Here is an 18,775-nt window from a genome sequence, read left to right on the forward strand (position 1 = left end):
GCTGGCTGTTCCACTGGCTGTCCATGCTCTGTGGGACCATCTGGGGCTAGGAAAGGGCAGGCCTGGTTGAAGCAGTCTGTGACCACCTGGGGCTAGAGCTGTTTTGAAGCTGCCCTAGTTGCAGAGTTGGAGTTAACACCTGGACCTGACAGGATGCTAGAACAGATATATTATGTATATAATGTTAGGGGCGGGAGATAAAGTTAAGGGGTTGGGGGGAGGAATTTTTCATTTGGTGTAAATTTGAAACCTTTTAGGCCCATGGTCTTGGTAGTTGTGCAAGTGGAGTCCCCAAATACCAAGGGAAAGGGGAGGGATCCTACCCTCAGGATTAAGTGGAATAGGCAGGTGAGAAACAGGCTATGGACTGACAGAACTTATCTGGAGCCCATCTGACCCTTGAGAAGTGGATTTAAGCCTATTCCCTGAAGCTTACAGATTTTTTTAAGCGTCCAAAAAGAGATAAGTTTCAGACCCGTTTGTAATCTGTACTGAAACCCACATTGTAGAGAGGCAGTAAGTAGACTCATACCTTTGGGTCATGGTAGAAGCTTGGGAAATGATTTTGGGTTAAAAGCATGAACGCCGTTTAAGGCGAGCTCAGGGAGGACAGAAACCTCTTGGGGAGCAAAAGGGCAAAAGCTCACTTGATCTTGATTTTCAGTGCGAATACAGAGCATGAAAGCAGGGCCTCTTTCCTCTATCCAGAAGACTGGATGTATATAGATTAGAAAGACATTTTTAGCACAGTAAGAAGCACCTTTAAATCTACACTTAGAAGACAACCAAAGGAAATTTAAAATCTTGAGCTCGTGACTATGATAATAGCATTAGCACTTTACCAGAGCTAAACTAATAGCTTATCAGACCTGCACTGATTAATGTTAAAGCTCTGAACTTTTGAACTCTTTAATTCAACAATAGCATAGTAAGGGAAAGAAATCTGAAGCCTTTTTTATTTTTTTAATACCTTAAGTTACTTTCTTATACCTTTACGCATTGATTCACACACTTTCAAAACTCCTTCTTAGACGCTGAAACGTTTTCTTAGGTCCTCACCAATTAAGCTTTAAACTTTACACCTTTTTTTTTTCTTCTATCCAATATTTTACCGTGAGACACGGGCAGCTGGTGACCAAGAGCAGTCATTGTAGAGTGAGTTCCTTTAAGCCAAGAAATGGTGAAAAGTTACATTGAAATCTGTTTTGTTAGTTTATCTCTTTTCCGAGTCTGGTAACAAGGTAAACTGTGTCTAGACCTAGTAGCCGCAGCTCTAGGAAAGTGAAGCCTGTGGTCTGACTTGTAGTCATGCAGAACTGAAAAGGCAGCTGAAGCCTTGGTTGCTGCTATTAAACTGACAAAGCTATTGTAGCCTTGTCAATCAAGGCTAGAGATCTGAAAAGGATAAAGAGAAAGTACAGACCGAGCAGCTTCTGAATCTATTAAAAATGGCAGAGTTGCCCTAGGTTCCTCCATGGTGGTTGGGGGCAGAGGTCCCAGGGTAGTGTCAGTCTTCGGCCCCTAGGTCGAGATCCCAACAGACTTTCCTATGGAGTAGGAACTTGGGATGACTGGCCTTCCTTGCCTAGGCAAAGCAAGGCGGTCAACTCCCCAGTGTCCTGCTTATCCACATGTTGGACAACACCCTGGCAGCAGTTGAGGTGAGGAGCAGTTTTTGGACTGGTGGTCAGCTTTGCCACATTTAAAGCAAGCTCCATCTTTTTTGGAGGAGATTAGGGGTGCTGCCAGGATTTGAGCATATCTCTTTCCACAAAAAGCTTTTTTATTAAATGTTTTAAATGCCATATTCTGCAGATCTCTGAAGCATTTGAGGACCATCTATTAAGTATATATGATTTAGTAACTTGCTTTAGGCTTAACTTTGAAAACATGTACAGAAGAATAAATAAAGCTTATTCCTGTAATTAATTACATTAGTACTTAGTCTGACTACAAGTATAATTCTGAGCACATTAAAGAATTGACCATTAACCTGCATTTCTTAATTATCCTTAACAGTTTACAGTAAGTTAGTAGCATTTATAAGACTAGGATTTAAATTACATCCCTGTTATATTTCACCTTAAAAATAACACTTTTTGAATTGAAGCTCTTCTAGTGTCAAAATAAAACTTTTGATTAGAGATAGTTCATAGAGAGACTGGCAACTTTACTGATCCTTTTATAGTGCACTATGGTAGAATATTGCAATTGTTTATATGGCTCAGTTTAGCCAAATATCTAAAGCTTAAAAGACAAAGAAGCTGGACAAGTATTACTGTGAATCTGAGTAGACCTTAGGAATTTATAGAGCTTGATTATCAAATATCAAACATATGCTGTTAGTGAGCTAGATTTTCTAGCAGCTTGGTGTTGCTGCTAATTAGCAGAGACATGAAGTAATTAGACATACATCCTAAACCAGCTTGTGTTAATCTGCATAGACCTTTATAACCTCACATTTTTTTCATCATATACAGTATATTCTAGAGTTGAATCACATATGTAGTATGTTGTAGCAAATGTGGTTTTGAGTTTTTATCATCATAAAAAATCCATACCAATCCAGAATATTTGAGTCCCACTGTTGCTGCCTTAATCTGAAAGAAGATACAGTTTATAGGCAGAGAACTCATTAGAACCAAGAAGTTTTACAAATGTTGCCTTATGCCTTGTCGTCATGTTAGATGATGAAGTCACAGAGCATGTACTCTTTTACCTTAGAAAAAGTAATTGCCCATCCATGTGGCTGCTTACATCCTGATGAGGTCACCAGCCAACATGCAGGAGCGCCACATGGTTACTGTTTAAAAACATCTGTTTTCCTAATAGATCTCTCTCTCTCTCTCCCTCTCCATATATATGTGTTACATACTCTGAGTTACATACACATATACACAAAGTTAAATCAAGATTACATACACAGCACATACAGTTGAATCTGAGTTACATACACAAATGAACACAGGCTTGAATCCAAGTTACATGCGCGCGCGCGCGCACACACACACACACACACACACGAATTGTAAACAAGAGTTGACTCTCCTATACCCACATATAGATTTTTAATTATAAGCCTTTTGCTGTAAGTTTAAAGCCAAATTTTGTCACAGATTTTGTAGATTTGAAACCAAAGCCAGTGAACAACTTAGAATTCCTGAGATGTGACTTTACAACATAATCTTAAGAGAATTTTTCTAAGAGCAAAGTGCAAAGAAATCATAGAGGAAAAAAGCATGGGAAGTAGAACCTTAGAGATAAGGAACTTTTGGAAGTGCAGAGCGGATGAGTTCAGATATAAGCTACAGGGGGAGCATTTGTTTGGGGCAGTAGCAGCTGTTAACAATTTGTGAGAGTTTGGCAAGGAAGTTCGCCAACTTTTGGCCATTGATTTATTGTAAGGCCAAGCTGTTGTTGTGAAATCTGAGTTCGTGGAGGAAGAGAGACAGGAAGTTGCAAAGTGGAACACGAAGCAGGTGTGTTCCTATAAGCCCCCAGAGGGAGTTGAGCCCTGAGGCTGGACTGCAGACTGGAGCCAGAGATAGCCAGGAGGGAGCAGGGGCAAAGGGAGCCTCGTAAGTGTCTTTAGCAGAGAGTCCCACAGGGGTGCGGAAGGCCAGAGCTGAGAGAGAAAGTTGCCCACATGGGACAAGAGGAGGAACAGTTAAGGGACAAGGAGGAACAACCAGGAACTGAGGAGCGCATAGGTGTTTGTATGGCGGGTACAGCAGGTCAGAGGGAAGCAGCGGCTGAGAGTCAGATTCTAGGATTTGGAATCAACTTCACTAACAGATGATCCGTACATACCTTAAGAGGGTAGGATCGGCAGCTTGGTTTGAAGCTGACGCTACAGCCGCAGGAGAGGACCAGCCTGTGATGAGAACGCTCCAGCTGGCCTGCTCCTATGCTAGGTCCAGCTCCAACTCCCTACTTTGCAACAAAAACACAGGAAGACCACACAGAAACAAACAGGGCTTGGAGCAAAGAAAAAAGAAACAGGGAGTAGGGGATTTTTTTTTTTACATTTCCCCAAGGTTGGCAGCATTTGGATTGATTATCGAAGGGGTATCGAAGACAGATTCGACTATAAAGGTGGCTGAGTTTAGAGGCTGAGTCAGGCACTAGGGGTAGTGGTTAGAGGTTATCCAGGACACATCCCAAAGGGGAGCAGGAGGTGGATGAGAGAGTTCCCATGGGTAACATAGAGGGGCAAGTCCAAGGCCTAAAGTCCATGATGTCCCAAGGACTTAGGGCAGAGTGAAAAAGGCACAAGTTGAGCGGTGAGTCATCACCTCACAGTTTGGAGGCAGGGCTAAAAGCCCGAGAAGAAAAGGGTGCATGGTACCAGTTCTTCTGAATGAAGCCACAAGGTGAAAACCATGCTCAAAAGTGAAGCCTCACCCAAGGGAAATAGTTGTAGGTGTGTGCATTCGTCAGAGACTCAGCGAAGCATTTACGACAGTTACTCCCAAATAGGGAACACAGAGGCACCTTCACCCGACTCACCCCTGTTTTCTGCAGCAGTGCAGCCGGCATCTGAGCCCAGCCAGCGATGGGGTGCGGCTGTAGAGCATCCAAGGGCTTGGTGCTCAGCAGTGGCGAGATGCTCTGGCTAGATGCCAAGCTGAAGTCTCGTGAGGTTAGTCTGGGTTTGCAGCCAGAGGTAATGGAGGGAATGGGCTGCCCTGCACTTTGAATCCACTCGTCTGCTGGTTCTGGCAAGTGTGATTCAGCCCCCCAGTTCCCAGAATGCCAATAGAAAGGAGCTGTTTAGGCCCCATGGATGCAGCTTCTTGAGAAGTAAGGACCATCTCCTGCTCACCAGGACAACCCCACATCCTCCTGTACTTGATGATATTGACACTGAATTCTGAGCCTGGCCTGAGGGACTCTTCCCTACCAGGGCACTTTGGAGTAGGGTCAGCAGTTACAAGGCTGAGACTATGGCTAGATGCTGGAGTTTGAGCACAGTTCATCAGTCACTGGGGAAAGCTTCCAAGACACACCCTCCCTGGCCTGTGTGATGTGCTGATAGTGATAGCACAGCCCAAGTTTCTCCCTGGGTTGGCAGTTTGGGGGATGTAGGCAGGTGGGGCATAGTGAGTTTGGAGGGGGGCTGCCAGCTCCTTCCCACTCCAGCCGAGCTTGCAGAGGGACAGAGTGGCATCTTGATGACCATGGTCGTCTTCCTTAGCCAGCCTACTACAGTGATTGACATCAAGCTGGACAAGGCCCAGGAGCCCCCAGCCAGCGAGGGCGGCTGCTCCTGTTAATGCAGAGCCCATTCGGCTTCCTCAACACTGCTCACTTGTTTTGCCTCCTATCGGTTAGCTTCCTAACGGGGTGGGAAATGAGTTTATCAAGACGGGAGGATCTTTCTTTTCTCTCTCTCTCTCTCTAGGAGTAGGGTGGGACACGGGGGAGGGAGGCTGGGCATCAGGGACCACGTCACTCTTAACAGCTGTTACCTAAACAACTATTTTTTGGTTTGGTTGTAATATATTGTACTTTATTAAGATTGCCAAAAACTGTTAAAATTTAAAAAAAAAAAATTTAAATCATGTGTATACAACTTTTTGCCAGATAAAAGAAGTAGTCATTTTTATTTGAAAGACGTGCTTTTTTCTTTTTGTTTTTGTTTTTGTATATTTGTAAACTTAACAGAGAACCTCTCCACACACCCCTTCCTTCCTGTTCTCTTGGAACTGTGTGTCACTTCTACCTTCCTCCCATCCCCAGCCCAGTAAATTAAAGCAATTAACTGAACAATAGCAATTAGGTTCCAATCAAGCCCCCTACCTAGGCTCCCCAGTCAAATCAGACTTTAGTTTAACAAAACAGCCTCAAAGGGGGCATTGTTCAGACCTTCCTTGGCAGAGTGGGACACAGCAGCAGGCCTGAGTGGAATGAAGGCCCTGTAGACTGTAGCCTCAGCAGCAGGCCCCGAGGCTGATTTTGCTTCATCTCCTTTCCTGAAAAAAAAAAAATAAATAAATACAGAGACAGAGTGCACAGGCAACCACCGTGTGGTCTCTGTGCTCACACAGTGAGAGAGGTTGCTGGAAGGATGGGGTGCTCTTGGCAGCTGAGGGCTGAGCTCAAACGTTGTAACCTGCCGGCCCAGCGGTTGACACTCGTAGTTAGGCTGACTCGCCAACTCATTGTGTGACGCAGGGTGGCACAGGAAGGCTGAAGCCTGGGGCATGTGCCATCCATCTGCCTGTGATTAGGGAAGTGGGGGGATTTCTGCCCTGACTCTGACCAATACCTGTTCTCAGACCGTTGGTTACTGATCTTGTTGAGTATTGTTCTGGAAAGGTTGATTCCTTGATGTGTTTTCACCTCCTGTCATGGTACATTCGAAACCTTTGTGTGAATACCTTTGGGAGTGTTGTGGCTGCAACCGCAGGCAACTTGGAGTTACTGTGAGGTTCCCAGAAGGCTGCCTGGAGCACTGCAACCTGCCCCCAGCAAGCTGTCCTTCCTATTTCTACTCGTTCCCGAGACTGTTTTAGTCTAGAAGACCTTCAACGTCTCTAATGGAGAGCTCTCCTCAAAGCAAAATAGCTCACCTTCTAAACGCTCCCAGACTCACTAGCCCAGGCCTGCCTAAAGACAGACAGGGGCGGTGACCAAAACATCCCTGCCGCAGTAGCACTGGCTCTTCTTCTACACTCCTGATGAGCAGCGTGAATGCCCCCCCTGGGGGGGGGGGGAGAACTCCAACAGGGGGGTTGGAACGAATTATGGAACTTCTCAGAAATGGGTTCAGAATGGCAGCCTACATGGCAGGGCTGATTTTTGTAAGTGGGTCTGTCATGCTCCTCCATCCTGGGAGATGGTGTCAGAGCCATCTGACACCAGAGTTCTGGTCAAGGAGAGAGGAAGCACGGTCCCCCGGGTACCTCTTCCCAAAGGCAAGGACCAATGTACGAGTGTAACTGAGACGTCATGTGTTTAGTTTTTATATGTGTGTACATAATTATACATAGAGATAGACTTGTGTATACACCCCCCACACACACACATCCTCACATATACATGTGCTCAATGTATATTCTTGTCTCTCCCGCTCTCAAGTTGGAACTTTGCATTGTGATTCCAGTTTTGGAAGTTCAAAAGTATACAGTGTATTGAAATAAGAAATACTCAATATTGTCAAATAACTTGTGGTTGTCTTGCCTTCAATAAAATAGTGCATAGATGTGTTAAACTACGAGCAAAAATAGTCCACGGAACTACCTTCACCACTGCTTTATGTACCTGTGTGCACAGGTGTGCATGCCTTTGTGGGCCAGTGTCCCCCAGTGTGGGCACCCCACCTCCGTGGTGCTTGTTGGAAGAAGGCGTACCTGCCCCGTGAAAACGGCAGCCTGACTGGCAGTGAGGGCCTTCTCCTCGGGCAGAGCCCCACTGACAGCGCTCTGTATCAGGTCTCACTGAATGAATGTAGAATGGATTTTCATCTTCTCAGCACTGAAGGATACCTTTCTGTATTCCTATAACTCGAAGTAGAAACTCGGTTCTCTTCTCTTGTTCACACAGTCTAAGACATCACGGTGCCATGGCAGACGAAACAGCAGGCTCTGTAACAGATGGAGTCGTTTCCAGTTGCTCTGACCTAAGGAGCTCTGCCTTCCTAGCTTGTACACAAAGCCCCTCTGCCCCCACAGGTGGCCTGGCCTCCTTTTCCTCAGCCAGGCTGCCCAGCTCCTTCCCTAAAGACCTTTAAAGCAGCCAGGCCCCACACAGAGTTGTCCTGGGCTTTCCTCTTGGAAAGCCCAGATCCCAGATCCTCCTGCTTGTAGGTAGGATCTGGTCAGGTTCTCTTGAAGATGTCCGGAAATTATCTCAGTTTCCCCATCTTTGCTGAATCCAGTTCAGTCAGAGGACAAAATGGAGGATTCCTCTTAGGGCACGATCTCAACTTAGTAATTCAGTTCCTCTCCCTGGACACTGGTCCTGGCCTGGCAGGTGGACATGGCCCTCTTCCTTTTCTTTAGGAGTCTTGAAAGAGAGCTGTCAGCAAAACTTCTGTGAGCATTGCAGAACCAGTCTGAGGTGGTGTCACTAAACCCAATGCACGCCAGGATGCAGGCCTGACATCAGTGTCCTGAGTGGGGTCAGAGGCTAGAATGCTTGGTGGCTGGAGTCTCACTGCTGTCAGTCACTGCTCCCTTCCTGTCGCCATCCTGAAACATTTTGCAATATCCCGAGATCCGAGGAGAAGCCATGGTCACAGCAGTTAAAAGTCTCAGGCAACAGAGATAATAAGGGTTGCAAGGTGGTAGCCAGGAGTATAGACACCTGGGCATGGTCTCTGTTACCCAGTGGCTAACTAATGTCAGAGCTCTAATCAGTGCCTGTCCTCCAATATCCAGTGTGACAGTATGGGGACAGCACTGCTGCCTTCAGCGTCCTGCTGGTAGAACAGTTTATTCCTTCTCCGTATGGAAGGAGGAGAGGCTCCTTCCTACCCAGGGGAAACTGGATAGCTGAAGATGGTGAGAACTACACGAGAGCCAGCTAGCAGGACTATGTCTGAATGTGTCAAATGCTCAGGGCTCGATGCTCACTAGTGTCCAAACTACCTCTCCCCCAAGACTGGGAGGCACCATCAGCTTGCCACAGCACTGGGAGCCAAGCCCTTCCTATTTCCCGGGTGGGAGAACCAAAACAGACAAGGTCACCTGCAAGCTGGGCATGATCAGAACCGGTGTCAGCATTCTTCATCCATCTCTGACCTTGGGGTACAGGCAGGACTCCGTCCTGCTGTGCTCGTGTCCCTTAAGCCATCTCTGCCCCGTGGCTAGCACATAAGGGTATTCCCAGCCTGAGAAGCTAGAGAAGCTAGGTGCACTGGGCTCCTCCACTGTAAAGGGTGGTCCCCAAATCTACTTGCGTTGTCTTGTATACACATGTGCACTCACAGAGCGGCAGTCAGGGCATCTTTTTGATTTTTGTTTGAAATCAACTTCTTCGGTATTCCAAAATCTTGCAGTTTCAGTGTGCAAACTCCTTGGACTCCAGACCCCATCTGATTGACACTCTCCGCAGGGAACGATTACCAGGAGGCCCTTACAGCGGGAGTTCAGATGGTCCCTCCAGGAGGCAAGAAGCCTCCATAAGCCTGGAAGGCCAGTCTGCCTATTTGTGGTGTGTTGACTCCTCACCTCACCTGTTCATTAAAGTGAGGTACACAGAGGGTGGCATTTCCAGCTGTAATGGGCTCAGAAGGCACAGTGGCCATATTGACTTTACATTCAACTGTGTAATATGTGGAAAAGACTCAGCATGTTGGTCAAACAATAAACTGTCCTAATTCTCAACACAAAGCTTGTCGACTGTGTCTAAATGGTGTAGCTGTATGTAAGAGCTTAAAAAGCATGTTTCCTCAAAGACTCTCTGCTCTCTGGGTGTTGTGTCCCTACACAGCATCCTTGCCTCTTGCTCCTGCTCTCCCGGGCTCTCTACCAGTTCTAAAAGAAAAGTGTGGACTGGTTAAGATTGTGTTCACAAGCCCTCCCAATCCAATCTTTCTGGGAAACTCAAGGTGTATTTACCATCACTCCCAAGCTCAACTTGACACAGCTAGAGGTTAAGGCAGAATGCAGGGAGGGGCTAGGTTTCTTATTCTCTTGATTTCCAGACTATCATTTAAAGGCAAGAATGTAAGGGTAATTATGATCACCTTTTAAATGACACCAGCCATGACCACCCACAGCTTCTCCCCACACCAGTCAGGGAGCAGCCTCTCAGAGGTCCCTCAGGTTGGACCTTCCTCCAACCTAGCATGTGCCCTGAGCCACCTCAAGGCCACTACTGATGAAAAGAGGATGTAAGACCCTGCCCACTGCCTTAGAGGGATTATATAGTCATAAGGTGTGAGGTGTGCAGGTACTGGCAATGATGGCAAAGGGTGGAGGGATAAGAGGTTGAAAACATGATTACATGGGCCAGATGAAGGTGAGAAGAGAGGCAGTCCTTTCCTGCACAGCTGCCCGGCAGTCCCTGAAAGACTGGAGAGGTTCTCCAGGTGTGCACACAGAGGACATTGATTGCTCTGCTTCAGGTGGGCCGTGTAGCATTCTGGATGGCTTTCCTAACCACTGCAAGAGTGGCCACTGTTTGTTAAGCTCAAATTTTATGTCAGGAAAACTTTGCACTCTTGAATATGAATATATGTGTGTGTGTGTGTATCTCATAACCTGAATACACACACACACACACACATTCTTTTTCAGGTCAATAGAACATGGCTAGGTGTTCCACATACTGACTGAGGCTACAGGAAGAGAAATGATGACCTAGGTAGGACCATGTGGCTGGCACAGGGGAGAGAACAAGGGGATGGTGGTGTGCACCACAGAGGCGATTTGCAACAGCATTCGCTGCTTTAGATGAGAATGGGAGTGAACCAGTTTTGAAAATTCTTTAAGAAACAACAAAACAAACAAAAGCACATTCTGGGTGAAAGGATGTCAGTAGAACACCTGATGCCAGGAGGTACTGGAGGCCTTGGGAGGCAGTGGCAGGGTTTCCCCAGCGGTTGCTCCTAAGAGCTGAGGCCCCACCAGAAACAGCGAGAGACAACCACCGTAAATGGATCTGTATGCATGTTCTGTGGACATTCCAGAAGTGGATTTACTCCAGGCCTTAGATGCAACTGCCCCTTTACAGCTGGGATTTACAGCAGCCCATAGCAAAGCCAGGGCCTCATACATTCTAGGCAAGCAACCTACCAACCTAGTTTACAGCTCTGCCCAGCTTACCTTTTGGCCAAAACCAGTCTGGCTATAAATGACACTTACCCTTGCTCTCTGTCCTCATCAATTTATGTACTGATTCTCCCAATAAGTTAAAATCACTTTATTACCCAGAAAAAAGGAAGGCCAGTGCAGTGAACATTGTTCTTTTGCTGAAACATCTGCTTTTTTTTTTTTTTTTCACAAGCATCTACTGTGGTTGAATGTCATTATTCACACTCTTCCCATTTGTTCTTGACAAATATGAAACTCAGTGTTCAAAGGGCAGTAAAAATCCTAGCAGTGATACTGCTTTCCAGTGAGAAGCAACAGGGTCACTGCATGACTCATCCATTTTGTGGTGTATTTGTCTCATATACCATAAGCAAGACCAATGAATGTTTTAGGGAGCCCCCAGTACTTACAATAGGAACAGTGGTCTGGGACTGACTGTCAGCACAAGTGACCCACGGGGAGACCATGTGGTATCAGGCAGAGACCTGGGCTGGACTGCACAGAAAGGACTCTGTGTGTTTACTCTGTGACCCTCACTGGTCCCTCAAGGCCAGCCCCAACACTGTACCTCTTGAGTCATGGCTCTCAGATGGTGTCTCTGAGAGTGAGGAGAATGAAGGGGCTGTGGTTTGTACACATGCAGCAATCTGTGGGCTTGGCAACCTGGAGCTGGGGCTTGAATCCTAGCTCAGGTTCTCATTTGTACTCATTATTTGATTTCATGCTTTCAGTAGACATTATTTATCAAGACACCAGTCATTTATAAAAGCAACAGAAAACACAAATCTTTAACACAGCATTATTTTGAAAAGGCAACTTTTTTTAAAGCATGAACAAATGCGTACTTAAAAGTATACAGTAGATTTTTTAAGTTTGTATTGTGCCACAGCCTTCTAGATGAGGTGAACAACAGGAGCTGATCAAGCAGCACAGCCGACAGCCCGGGCTCACGCACCCCCCGAGGCAGCCGTGTGCTGTCTCCCAGCTGTCCCCAGTGGAGTCTCTACAACATACTAAACCCTGAGTGCCTGAGCACTTGGCTCTTACGTCCCCCAGGCAAGGGTGACTCTAGGGGTTCAGTGGCTATTCCGCCCAAGGTGGAGTGGACACAAGTCACTGCGACCGTGAAGAACACACTCAACTGTGCCCTGTGGTTCTGAAGCTGTCTTCACTGTAACTGCCTTCACACTGGAGACTTTACTAAGAACTGACAGTGTACTATGCCAAAACAACAGGGGCAACTGGGAATTAACTGGTCCATAAATAGGCAGGTATGGTTCCAGGAAAAGGGACCACCGCAGACAGGCAGGAGACAAGACCTTTCAGATGATAAGCCTATCCTCATGTAATGCCCTGTCTGTTCTATCTCACACTAAAGCAATGCTACACCTAACAAAGGAAGAATGAAAGAATTAAATAAAAAGGCCTAGTTGAGAAAGAAGCTGCCGGGGCAGGACTACTCTCAGGCTGGTATAACTGTTTATAGAACGAGGAGATGCTGCAGACACTACTTTTATCAGCTCCTCTTTATCAGCTCCACACCACCACAGCCCTTTCCCAAACTGCCAGTCAGTCACAGATGACCAAGGTTTGCGGCCACGGCTGCCCCTCAGGCGATCTTGGCCAGCCACTTTTCCAAGTCCTGGATGTCAGCAGAGCCGGCGTCCCCTCGTCCACCCTTGGCACTACACTCCAGGAACTCTACTTTGAGGGGCAACTGGGAGAATTCAAACTCTTTGCCTTTCTTTCCCAACTGAGTAGGTGCAGTGCTGGAACTGTCCAGGGTGCTGGGAGCAGCAGACCGTGTCACTCGCAAGGTGTTGCTGTGGGACAAAAGAACAAATCAGAAGCAACAAGCAACAACAATCTATTAGTTCCAAAGTCTGTCAGCACCATTAAAGACTGACAGGAAAACTGTCAAGTCGCTATTGACATTGCTGGCCTGTCCTTTGTATCCATGGATCACTGTTTCAGATAGACAGAGGAGATGGGTCCAACTGCTCTGTTAGCCAGATGTTGGCTGGTTAGGGACTCAGGTCACACCAGCTCTTTTAAGCCTACGCCTACCTCTAAGATCTCCAGATTGACGCCATTGAAAATACAGTTTTAAATGTATGCCATATTATAAAACTTAAGGATTTGTAACTCAGCACAGATAGAGAGTCTTCTTGGATGTGAAGCTCATCAGCCCACAAACTTCTGTCTCATTCATCCTCTCTGTTGTTTTGCTGCCAGCTGCTGGTCCTGTTGGAGCACGCATGCCCACCCACTTCCTGCCAGAGACTAATTCTTATAAAAACCACATCTAACGAAAATCCCAAGCTCCCAGCATTTAGCAGGCAGAAACAGGAGGATCTACATAGGGAGTTCCAGGCCAGTAAGGGCTACCTAATTAAATCCTGTCTCAAAAAAAAAAAAAAAAAAAAAAAAAAAAAAATCCTTTTACAAAAGCAGTGGGAAAATGTAACTGGATTTACTATATTGGTCTTTTCTTCTACTAAACAAGCTTTTGACTAGTTATTGGCACAATACAAAAACATGCTAGATTCCTTATGCTCAGAGTTTATCTTACTCAACTTACAAGTTTTTCTTTTGAAAATATTTATTTATTTATTATGTATACAGTGTTCTGCCTGCAGGCCAGCGAAGGGCACCAGATCTCACGATAGATGGTTGTGAACCACCATGTGGTTGCTGGGAATTGAATTCAGGACTTCTAGAAGAGCAACCAGTGCTCTTAACCTCTGAGCCATCCCTCTAGCCCCCAACTTACAAGTTTTTCACACTAAAAGCACCACCAATAAATAAGATTGCCAATAGCTTGAAAATAATATAAGAAACTACAAAACAGTAAAATAGATTTTTATATCCTTCCTAAGAGTTCTTGTTTTGTCAACAATAATTTCCAGAGGCTCAAATTTTGTCTTCTGGGCCAGGCTCTCAGTGTATGGCTGGGCAGGCCTGGGACTCCCTGCTTCCTGAGTGTGGGGCTGCGACAGCAGCGCCACATCTAGCTTCCAGCGGCTCTCAGCTTTTATGTAATATTTTTTTGTACATGACCTTTTAACATCACTTTACATGCCTTACTGTGAACAATCTTCATTCACTGAAATAAAATTATTCCAAACTTGGAGCTTGTAAGTCTCTAAAACCTTCCAACTGTAAAAGTAACTAATTAAAACAAAATGAGCTAATGGCTTCAATAAGTCATGAAATTTTAAAATAGCTATAAACATCCCATTAGTGTTTCTATAATTCTTTTATAAATTATTTAGCACACATATTCCATACTAATCCTCTGATAATCATATAAAACCAAAGGTTAATTGTGCCTCAACCCTGAACACTGAAGTGTCAGGACACTTTGCCAGGAGCACATGCACACTTACAGTTCCTTTTCAAGCTGCTGCTGAATTAACTTTGCTGATTTTGCCATTGCGATATCTGTGAAGAAATAAGAGCATTGTTCTAGTTTAGATCAGAGTGTGTCTTCTCCCTGGACTTCTAGCACAGAAAATCCCTATTTTATACTAGGGAGTTCACACCCCCCCCCATTTCTTTGTTAAAGCAGTTTTTATCACTATTTATTTGTCAAAGTAAATGCTGTATTTTTGCGTTTTTGAAAAATGCTTTAAAGCATCAAATGCAATAAAACATACTGTTTTAGCACTAATGACCCTAAAACTAATTAGGCTTAAGTTTTCAACACCTTACAAGCCTTTCAGTACTTACACCTGTCCAGTCAGTTCAAAGAAAGAAAGTGTGCCAGCACAGTGACTGACATTTGACGAGAGCTTTCAACACAACACCACCATATTCACCAGTAAAAGTGAACCTCACAGGCAGCCTTCGAGCCCAGGGGGCACAAAGCCCAGGCCAAATCAGTACTGACTGCCTCCTTTTACAACATATGAGAAAGAGGCAAGAGCTGGGGCTACAGAGATGGCTTAGTGATAAGAGTACTGGCTGCTCCTCCAGAGGACCAGGGTTCAAGTCCCAGCACCCACAACTGTTTGTTACTCCAGTCCTAGCAGATCCAACGCTCTCTCTAATCTTCTCAGGCACCGGGTATGCACAATATTCATAGAGATACATGCAGCAAAATGCCCACACCCATAAAAATGCCTTTTAAAAAGAAGCTGAGAGCAGTACCTCTCATCAGGTGTTAGAGTTTTTAAAAACCACTTCTGAAAAATGCTTCAGGCTCCTGAGAAAAATGTACATGGGAAAGAGTTCCAAAAGACCGACTCTTATTTGACAGTTATTTGAACTGTCACAGAGCTAAAGCCCAGCCAACCTGAGTGTGAGCACAGGGATAAAGGGCTGCAGTTTCCTCTGGTAGAACCTGCTCAGTGGTAAAGCCTGTTTGGAAGGAGAGGCCCCAGCAACGCCTCCAGAACTGAAGTCCTCCAGTAAGTGGCCTCAAAACTAACATTTGGCAAAGTATTTATGACCTTTAAAATAAAAAGCACTGTATCACTGTATCATGAAAAAGGGCTATAAAAACCCAGCCCCTCAGCTGCCAGTCCTTAGAACAGCATGATAAAAAGACTAGGAAAGTAACAGAAACATTCTAAGATTTACTCCCTTAATTAATGCTTAATTACAGGCCAGTGACCCCCATGCTCAACAATAACAACTGAATTCTCAGTAGCAATCCTAGAATAACCCGCTGTCATCGCCAGGAAGCACCTTGCTTATTGCAGGCTATTAAGAAGAACGGTGTGTTCTTCAGAGCCATGCTGTCAATGAGGACCTGATACAGAAACTCAGCCACGTCTTTCACCTCCCGCTGGAACGTTGCGCTATCGACCACGAACACCACAGCCCTGCAGGGAAAGTTAAAGGAAAGAGGCTCATGAGCACACAGTAGCAGGCAGGAGCCACGAAACAGGACCCCTGGTGTCCACTCTCCCCTGGAATAAGAGCCCTAATAAAATCTGGGTCAGATTCATCAAACCTCTATGGTGCCAACAGATGGACATAACTCAGTGCTACACACACACACCCACAGAGACCTTGATTTAATAACAATAATAATTTTTAAAAGCTGTGGGAAAGCTAAAAGGACACAAGCAATGATTGATGTCTGCTCTCGAAGGCCAAGAAATCATCCTACAGATCTCCTTGATAGTGCCCACAATGGAGTAAGAACAAAGAGGAAGACACTTGAGTAAGACCAAGTGAAAGACTATAAAGGAAGATGTAAAGCTGAGCAGACAAAGCAAACAAACACCAGGCACAGACTACTGGGGAAAGGTACAAATAAATAAAACACCTTAGAAAGAGTGTGCTTCGGGGGGAAGAGGAGTGAGCATGGGAAAGCTGGGTCAGAGAAAAAAGGTCCATGACACACTGACCTTGAAGCTTGTGCCTTCCTGTCCTACAAAGGCCTAAGTGGAAGAGCACTCTTGGGAGCACTCTTGGGAGGAAAACTCTAGGACTGTAAGCACGTGGGGCCTGACCTCAGGCAACAGGAGTGAAAAATCATCCTGTACCAGAGGTAATGCATGGGAAATACAGACACCAGGTCCTAGGGGCCAGGGTGGAAAGATGTGCAGTGGCTTACAGGCCCTGGGCAACTGGACCAAACACCTTACACAAAGCCTCCAACTCAAAGGCAGTCTAATGGAGGCTGTGATTTGAAAATAATTTCCAAAGAAATTAGCACACATAGTCTTCAATGTCTACGGGGCATTAAATGGACACTCATCCCTGGCATAAGAGCCCTAATAAAAACTGGTCAGATTCATTAAACCTCCATGGCACCAACAGATGGACATAACTCTACCTGGAGTCTGCCTTTCATGTCCTAAAGTAAAAACGCCCACCAACCTCATTCTCTTGAAGGAGGGGTTCTGGATGGAAACATAGATGGAAATGTGCAACTACAGAGAGAATAACCAGCACCCCCACACTGGAGGTCAGAGCAGTCTACAAAGCACGTGTTTATGGGCTGGATATGTAGCTCAGTTGGTAGAGTACTTGCATAGTAAGCACAAAGCCCGATGTCCCATCCCAGGCAGCGTAAAACCAAGCAAAGCACATGCCTGTAACCTAGCACATGGAGGAAGAGGCAGGAGATCAAAATTCAAGGTCATCTTTGGCTAAACTGTGAGTTTAAGGCCAGCCTGAGCTACATGAGATTCTGTCTCCAAAAAAAGTCATAACAAAATATATGCTTAAAATTGTTTTAGAAGAGAATACTAGAAATAGAAATAAAAAGGATACTTTTAAAAGAAACATAAAAATAGTAAATGGAATTGGCAACTAAATGGAAGCCTAAGCAGAGGTTACTTTCAGCTCAAAAGAACACAGCAGATTGGAGAGGATAACACAACCCTCAAGGGAAACGGATTTGTTAGATAAACTAGCAAAGAGATAGGCCAGAGAGAAGGTCCCATGCTCTGACAAGTGAGAGAGTAGACAGTACCATCTGTTGGAATCACAGGGTTTGATGAACTTGGCCCCGTTTTTATGTTACTCTTTCCCTTGGGGCTCTTATACCTGCAGAGTGTCCAGTCATGACCCAAAGCTGTGAGGCATGGAGGCCAGGTGTTTCGATTTCTTTTGGAATTACTTTTAAGACATGGCCTCCAATACACTGCCTTTGAGCGGCAGGCTTTGTGCAGGTCCATGCCCGGGGCCTGTTGGCCATCGCACTTTACAGTTGATAACGTCCTTTGGTGTAGGGTGGTACACTTGAATTCCAAACACCTCAAAGCCAAAGACAGATGGCCCAAAGGGAAATGACTATTACACTGGCAATTGTGCTCTCTGTAAGAGCAGATGTAGAGAGCCAGGAGTCTCCAAGGTAGCTTCAAGTGAAAGGAAGCAATTTCATGAAACATTCACCCTTACAGACACATGTCTAGCAGATACACTGACAAAAACAGAACCTGAAAGGAAGAAGGAGAATTTGGCAAAGAGCAAAGCAATCATAAACATCAGATCCATTTAAGTAACCACTGGATGTCAGAAAGAGGAGCAACTGCTGGCAGTTACAGAGGTGCATACCCAAAATAACAGAAGGTCTGAGGAAGATCAAATCACAGCTGATTCTGCTCATGAAGAGGAACTGGGTACTGACTGGATACTTTTGTTTACTGTTTAAAATGGGGCAGGAGGGACGGGAGAGATTGCCAGGGATTAAGAGCACTGACTGCTCTTCCAGAGAACCAGGTTCAAGTCCCAGCAGCCAAATAACAGCTCACAACTGTCTGTAACCCCAGTCCCAGGGGATCCAACACCCTCCAACAGGCATACATGCAGTCAAAACACCAATGCACACAAAAACTAAAGAGAAATCATTTTTAAAAATTGTTTAAAATGGGGCAGGAATCTACAGAAAGTAAAAGTAACATACTTTTATATCAGTAGATGGGAAATGAATCTTAGGCAAGAAGGTAAAAAAATTTTTTTATTGAGAAATGGATATAATCGAGTCACACTGTGAAACACACAAATACAAAGACATCTCATAAATAGGCATTTCCCTTCCAATTGTCTTTAACCCATTTATGTATTAAAATATTTATACTATTAAATATTGATTTTAGAAAATAGCAGGCTTCATCATGGCTTCAGATACACATGTATCTTCAGTTTTACAAATTGTTTTGAAAATTTGCAGAACAGAATTTTTCATTCTAAAATGTATATATGAACCATTTGAACATCTCAGTAAAACAGATATTCTCTATTAATCAATCTGGCACAGAACGTTAAGAGTTTCCATTTTTTCCTACATAATATTTGATTTGCTGGTCTTGGAGCCATCTTGTAGCAAAGAACTGAGACCCTCAACTTGCTTTAGGATTATTGCCAACTATCCAAAAGAAGAAAAATATCTACGACAGATCCTAAAAAAGAAAAATATCTATGGCAGATCCTATAGCAGATCAACACAGACAAAATGAAATGTAATAATATTTTTTATTTGTTTTTTTTATTAATTACAGTTTATTCACTTTCCAGCTGTAGCCCCCTCCCTCATCCCCTCATAATCCCGC

The 18,775-nt window shown here is 44.9% G+C and overlaps 2 protein-coding genes across 2 annotated transcripts in view; one reads left to right on the forward strand and one right to left on the reverse strand.

The window, feature by feature from the left end:
• Positions 1–9,332, forward strand: part of Rab6b (RAB6B, member RAS oncogene family) — a 61,646-nt gene extending 52,314 nt beyond the window's left edge. Inside the window, exon 8 of the mRNA XM_055629854.1 lies at positions 5,212–9,332. Within this exon, the coding sequence (XP_055485829.1) occupies positions 5,212–5,276 (65 nt within the window). The 3' untranslated portion in view covers positions 5,277–9,332. The remainder of the gene's footprint in view (positions 1–5,211) is intronic.
• A 2,230-nt stretch (positions 9,333–11,562) lies between these two features.
• Positions 11,563–18,775, reverse strand: part of Tf (transferrin) — a 48,368-nt gene continuing 41,155 nt past the window's right edge. The window contains 3 exon segments of the mRNA XM_055629572.1: positions 11,563–12,586; positions 14,153–14,207; positions 15,456–15,592. Coding sequence (XP_055485547.1) covers positions 12,373–12,586; positions 14,153–14,207; positions 15,456–15,592 — 406 coding nt within the window. The 3' untranslated portion in view covers positions 11,563–12,372.

The sequence above is a fragment of the Psammomys obesus genome, unplaced genomic scaffold, assembly GCF_907164565.1.
Source record: "Psammomys obesus unplaced genomic scaffold, mPsaObe1.curated_primary_1811, whole genome shotgun sequence".
Taxonomy (NCBI): Eukaryota; Metazoa; Chordata; class Mammalia; order Rodentia; family Muridae; genus Psammomys; species Psammomys obesus.